We start from the raw sequence: 6,070 nt of genomic DNA on the forward strand, positions 1-6,070 counted from the left end.
CTCTTCCGGCTGCGTGAGTTCTAACCCTCCGAGCCTCAGTTTCCCCACTTCACAAGTGGGGAAACACCACCAGCCGCCAGCGCTTCCATGAGAATCCCTGAGATCGGACTGCACTGTGCAGCCGCTGCAGGGCTCGCCACACGCACGGGGCTCTGAGCACTGCTCCCACGGGCTTCCCCTCCCGCCTCCAAGTTACAGCCTCAAAGGTTGGAGAGATGCCGGGATGTTTTGGGGTCCTCTCATTTTCCTGACTGGCAAAAGAAGCCATCCACTCAACCGTCATCTGGTGAAGAATAAGATGGTCCCAGCCCCAGACGTGCTCACTGTCTAGTGAGAATCTTCACCCCTGGGAATGCAGAAGGGGCTTATGCCCTGGAACCGTGCAGTTAGGTGGAGAGAGCTACTCCAGGCTGGGGCACAGGGAGCACAAAAGAACAACATCCGCCCTCAGTAACTAGAAAGCTCTGTTTGTCTCCACCCTCGAGTCTGGAAGCCCAAAGAAATGTCCATCAGGGAGCGGCCATCACCCCCAGCCCCGCAGCACAGGCAGAGCAGGACCGTGGTGAACTCAGCACCAGAGCTGCCCCAGGGGCGGGAGGGTGGGCTCGGAGCCCCTTCATCCCTCCAGCAAGCCTCAGGCAGGTTACCCTGGCCACAGTTCAAGTCCGGCCCCATCTCACAGGAAACTCATAAAAATTAGACGGGGCATCCAGAGCCCACCTGGCACACTGGGGGCCCTCCCTTCCTTCTCCAGTGTTCTGAGCCAGACGCATTGGCACTACCCCTCGCCCGGAAAGCGGGGATGCGAGAGGCTGCTTTCTTTGCCAGTCACTGGACACCATTCACTGGAGCTCTGTCTGGGCAAGATGGCCCAGGGGCCGGCCCTGGACACCCCAGGAAGAGCCCAGGCCCACAGGACCTGCAGTCCAAGGGCCACGTGGGGTGATGCTGGGGCAGCCCAGCCCGTAAGCATTGGGGTGGCTTTCTCTCTGGCCTTCCCCCAGCCCCTCCCCTCCACACACACACTAAAGGCTTTGGCCAAGTCCAGGACGGAAGCCAGCAGGCGAGGGCAAGTCGACCTCTGGGGAGGAAGCCTGGCCCCTCCTGCTTCAACCCAGGAAATTGCCATGTGTCTGTCCTCCCTCCTGTTCAGGATGCCCGTCCCTGTGAGGCCGGCCTGGAATCTGGAAAGTCACAGAGCTCAGCCGATACATAAGCCACTCCCTGCCCTCAAGTCAGTGGAAGACTCGGGTGTGGGACAGCCTGTCCCCTCATCTCTGGCTGAGGAGCCACTAAGACAGCACCTTGCTGCTGGCTGAGGACCATGGTGACACTCATGTCCCAGGGGTGACAAGGTGTGAGCACATCTGTGCCACTGTGCAAGGCTGGCTGCGTGGTGGTGCCAGGACAAGGTGGGAGAGGACAGGGCAGGGCAAAGACAGATGCACACAGGCCAGGCAGAAAGGAGCCTCGTTAGGGAAAGCAGGGGCCCGGGCGCGGCTGCTCAATTCCAAGCGCCCAGTGCAACATTCAGGACGAACGGGGTCACAGGCGTGCACCGTGCTGGGTGCGGGCAGGAAGCCTTTCTTACCTGAGGTCGGCACCTGTGGGCTCTGGGGGAGCTGAGTGAGAGAAAGAGAAAAAGGGAAACTCGTGTGGGAAGCAGACCTGAAAAGGCGCGTGTGTCTCCACAGCACAAGCGACGGAAGAGCGGGGGCGATCCCCGTCCTGAACCCCGCTTTTCCCTCCTAGAATGTCCTCCAGGGTCTCACAGAGGGAGCTGCCTCCTCCAAGCCGGTGCTCATGTCAGACCCCACCCGGTGGCTGCTGGTTTTGCAGAGTCGGACAGAGGCCCCAGCTAAGACAGGCTCCCTGGGACAGCATCTCTTTCTCTAATCTCAGGGAGCAGTCAGCTTCTGGCTGGAAAGAGGACCCAGAGGATAAAGCTGGCCGGAGAAGAGAACAGGCGGCCCAAGCACCTGGTCCCTCAGCGGTGGGGCCACTGGGACAAGAACTTGCATTAGTCTGACTGGCAGACGCTTGAGAAGCTCGGGGCGTCTGGTCCCTCCTCGAGGGCCACCCACGCACAGGAGCAGTGTGTGCCCTGTGGTGTCGGGGTGGCAAGGCTGGCCAGGGTGTCGGGACTTGGCCCTGCAGAGCAGGCAGGGCCTCAGCCCCTCTCCCCACCCCAGTGCCAGTTCAACCCAGCAACATCCCAGTGCCCTCAGCGCCAGGACTAATCTGGGAGGCAGAGAGGCTGGTGGTGAGAGGCTGGCGGCCTCTCCCCCCCAAACAGAGCAGGTCTGACCAGGTTTCGCTCCCCACACTCCGCAGCGCTGGGGCTGCCGCCTCCTCCCCTCCCAGCAGGTGCATCTGGGCCAAAAGCCCCCCAGTGGCCGCGGCCCGCAAGTGCACCCTGAGGCTGAAGAAGCCTGAGGCCACCAGGTGCCCAGCTTAGGGGAGCAGCGCCCCGGGGCGAGGCACCGCTGCGGGATTCTGTCCTCCTAAGGACGACTGCTGCGGGAGGTGGCATGTACAGCTCTAGGACCTGGGACTCCTGGCCAGAGGCAGGCTGTGGACGGCCCAGGCCAGACCCTGCTGGGAGCGGGGGTGGAACTCACCTCGGAGGGCCTTGGACCTTGTACGAGCTCTCTTCTCGTCATTTTCTAAGCTCATCTGCAAGTAAAAACAACTGCGCTGTCAACAGGAAGACGGGCAGAGCCACCCCCTGTGTCTGCAGCGTCACTCCAGGCATTTTCTGTCTCAAGCTTCACCGGGGCTTGTGAAGCTGACACAGGAGACAAGGAACAGCTCACAGGGCAGGAATGGCCTGCGAACCTGCGAGCAGCAGGTGAGGCGGAGGCGCTTTGGGGCGGAGACCACTGGCCCCGTAGTGTCCCTCATCTCCTGCTCTGGGCCCTCCTACCGCCCCCAGGCTCACACCCGAGGAGGAAGCTGCAGCCACCAAGCTTTCATTAACGTCGGGGTGTCGTAACACACGGTCCCCTGGCGACACCACCCACCGCAGACTCTGACCCCGCCATGCTTCCCCTGGGAGTTGGTGACCCGGGCACTCGAGGGTCGTCTTGTTAGAAACAGGTGCCTGGGACCTGAGCGGGCTTCACTGTCCCCCGTGCGTTGTCCCACGGAGAGCCCAAGGCGGGCAGCCTGAGCTTGGGGACCTGATGATCCTCAACATGAGATGGGCACCCCCACGTGTGGGTGCTTCCAGCAGCACAGGGGCTTCCAGGCACTGCTGCCCAGTGGAAGAGAGTGCAGGCCATCCACATCATTTAAACTTTTCTAATAGCCACATTAAAAGTGTAAAAAGAGGGCTTCCCTGGTGGCGCAGTGGTTGAGAGTCCGCCTGCCGATGCGGGGGACGCGGGTTCATGCCCCGGTCCGGGAAGATCCCACGTGCCGCAGAGCGGCTGGGCCCATGAGCCATGGCCGCTGAGCCTGCGCATCCGGAGTCTGTGCTCCGCAATAGGAGAGGCCACAGCAGTGAGAGGCCCGTGTACCGCAAAAAAAAAACAAAACAAAAACAAAAAAAAGTGTAAAAAGCAGCGGGTGAAATTGATTTTAATACTATACTTAGCCCAGTCTCTCCAAAACATTATTATTTCTACAGTATCAGTAGAAAAAGTTATGAACAGGATTTTGTTCAGTGCTAACTCTTAGAAATCCTGCACATCTCCTGGACTCACAGCCCCTCTGAGCTTGACCAGCCACATGCCAAGGGCCCGTGGCCACGGCACTGGCTCTGGAGGCGGGAAGCAGAAGGGGGTGAGAGCTGGTAGGAGCGCAGGCCGAGGCGTCCCCTGGACCCAACACACAGGCCACTCTCCCAGAGATGCTGACTCCCCCAGGAGAGAGGGAGTGGAGGCCCTCGAGGGGGACGGGGACCCCGCACTGTCCAGACCCCGCACGTCCTCTGGCTACCCTGCCTGAGCCCATCAGCTCCTGTCCCGCATTCTCTGCCTCAGACCCACGTCCATGGGGGATGCTGCCCACATCCTTCCAGGGAACAAGGCAGAGCCCCAGGAGGGTAGGGATGCCCCCGGGGCACAGGTCATCACACGGGATCCGCAGCTGGGTCTGGGCTGGAGCGAGTGAGAGATAGAAGGGGCCCTCTTCCCAGCAGTTGTGCCCTGTGGGGCGGGGGGAGGGAGCAGCCCCACCTCCCAGGCCCCCAAGAGGCCATCAGAGCAAAGCCAGCCAGTGGGAAAGGAGCAGCTGGGGAAGGGGCTTCAGTCCCCAGAGGCCAGCACAGGACAAGCAGCTAAGGTCCCGCTCAGGAAGAAAGATGAGGGACCCCTCCCATTAACTCCCCAGCTAGTAAGCTAGAACTTGCAAAGTGAGCCCCCCACCCGGGCAGCGCCAACGCACAGAGATTCATGTGCTGTGTTAAGGACGGAAATCAAAACCTGGGGTAATTTATGCAGCCGTCGACTCCAGGCGGTAGAGCTGAGAGCTGTGCGCTTACAGCCTCCCGACAGCACGGAAGACAATTACTATAATTTCTATTTTTAAAGCAGAGTTCCCCATGGGCCAATGGCTCACATTTAAAGTGAAGAGAGGAGCAGGTGTCAAAGGGACTTCATTACATTTATGAGTCTTCAAATGTCGTCTGCGCCGAGCCCAGCACAGCGGCTTCCGATGCAGTGGCACAAAGGGGCCAAGGCGTCTGATTGCCAGGCCGCTCTCAGCTGAAATGCAATCTACGGCTCTTTTTTTTTTTTTTTTTATACCTTGGTGTGGGTCTGTTTGGGGTTCATCTTGTTTGGAAACCTCTGTGCTTCCTGTATCTGGATATCTGTTTCCTTCTTCAGGTTAGGGAAGTTTTCAGCCGTAATTTCTTCAAATACACATTGGATGCCCTTCTCTTTCTCTTCTCCTTCTGGAACTCCTATAATGCAAATGTTGGAACACAATGTTATTTCAGAGATCTCTTGGGTTCGGCTCTTTTTTTTTTTTTTTTTGTCAGTTTTCCCAAGGAAATTGGCGAGCATTCTGCTAGGTTAAAGCGGGCCTTGGCAATTTGGATTTCCTGAAGATAAATTATTCAAAGAGCACAGAATAGAGAGGGTTGCAGGATGCGTACGGACGCTGCTTGCACACTGCAAGCTCCTGTTGACAGAGCTGACAGCTGTGGCATTCATTCTGCCAAGCACCTTTCCATTTGCAATTTATCTGCATCAAATGGTCAATAAGTGAGAAGCTCTCTGCAGTGCACGGAGCTTTGATGTGAAAAGGGGAAAAACTGAGCTACGCGAGGAAGAACTATAGGGTTAGCTCTTGAGGATGAGCTTCTGAGAGCCGGATGCCGCCAGCGACGGGCAAGCAGGGAAACCTTGATTTCTGAGCCAGCTCCACTGGGTTTTTACTGTTTCCCTTCTCTGAGGGTGGTTCTCTGCATCCTCCCACCCTCAGCACTGGTGCCTCACGCGTGGATGGGTAGCCCTGCTCAGCCTGCTGGCCGCCCCGCCTTCTGCCCCCGCCACAGCAAGACAGGCCAAGACAGTGAGACACTTCCCAACTTTTCATTAATTTATTTTTAAAATTCTTCCCTTGTTCGGAGCACAAACCAGTCAAGTCTGTTTCTGAAAGGCCCACACACAGTTGAGTGACCTCCCACCTGGAGGGTGAAAGGCCCCATCCCGGCCTGCCGGCCTCAGTGCCCCCCGCGTGGGGCTAGCGATCTCTCAAGAACTGGTCCATGCTGCTTCTGTGATGCCAACTGCATTCCGCCACCAGCGGCCTGTCTTACAGCTGCCCTGGGCTCCCTAAACCAGCTCTTTGCTCTAATTAATATTTCGGTCATTCTGTCTTGAATAGGAAAACTATGGGAGAATAATTTACAAATGCGCACACACCCCATTTGGCCACATCTCTCTTTTTTTTAATTATTTACTTGTTTGTTTGTTTGTTTATTTTTTGGCTGCGTTGGGTCTTTGTTGCTGCACGCAGGCGTTTCTCCGGTTGCTGTGAGTGGGGGCTACTTTTCGTTGCGGTGCGTGGGCTTCTCATTGCGGTGGCTTCTCTGTTTTTCTTTTTTTTTTTTTTTTTT

General features: G+C 57.6%; 1 protein-coding gene across 1 annotated transcript in view; it reads right to left on the reverse strand.

The window, feature by feature from the left end:
- Positions 1-6,070, reverse strand: part of MYT1 (myelin transcription factor 1) — a 45,000-nt gene that overhangs the window by 34,172 nt on the left and 4,758 nt on the right. The window contains exons 2-3 of the mRNA XM_007462268.1: positions 2,622-2,676; positions 1,592-1,622 (exon numbers count right to left, since the gene is read on the reverse strand). Coding sequence (XP_007462330.1) covers positions 1,592-1,622; positions 2,622-2,676 — 86 coding nt within the window. The remainder of the gene's footprint in view (positions 1-1,591; positions 1,623-2,621; positions 2,677-6,070) is intronic.

Source organism: Lipotes vexillifer, unplaced genomic scaffold (genome assembly GCF_000442215.2).
Source record: "Lipotes vexillifer unplaced genomic scaffold, Lipotes_vexillifer_v1.1 scaffold1798, whole genome shotgun sequence".
NCBI classification, from domain to species: domain Eukaryota; kingdom Metazoa; phylum Chordata; class Mammalia; order Artiodactyla; family Lipotidae; genus Lipotes; species Lipotes vexillifer.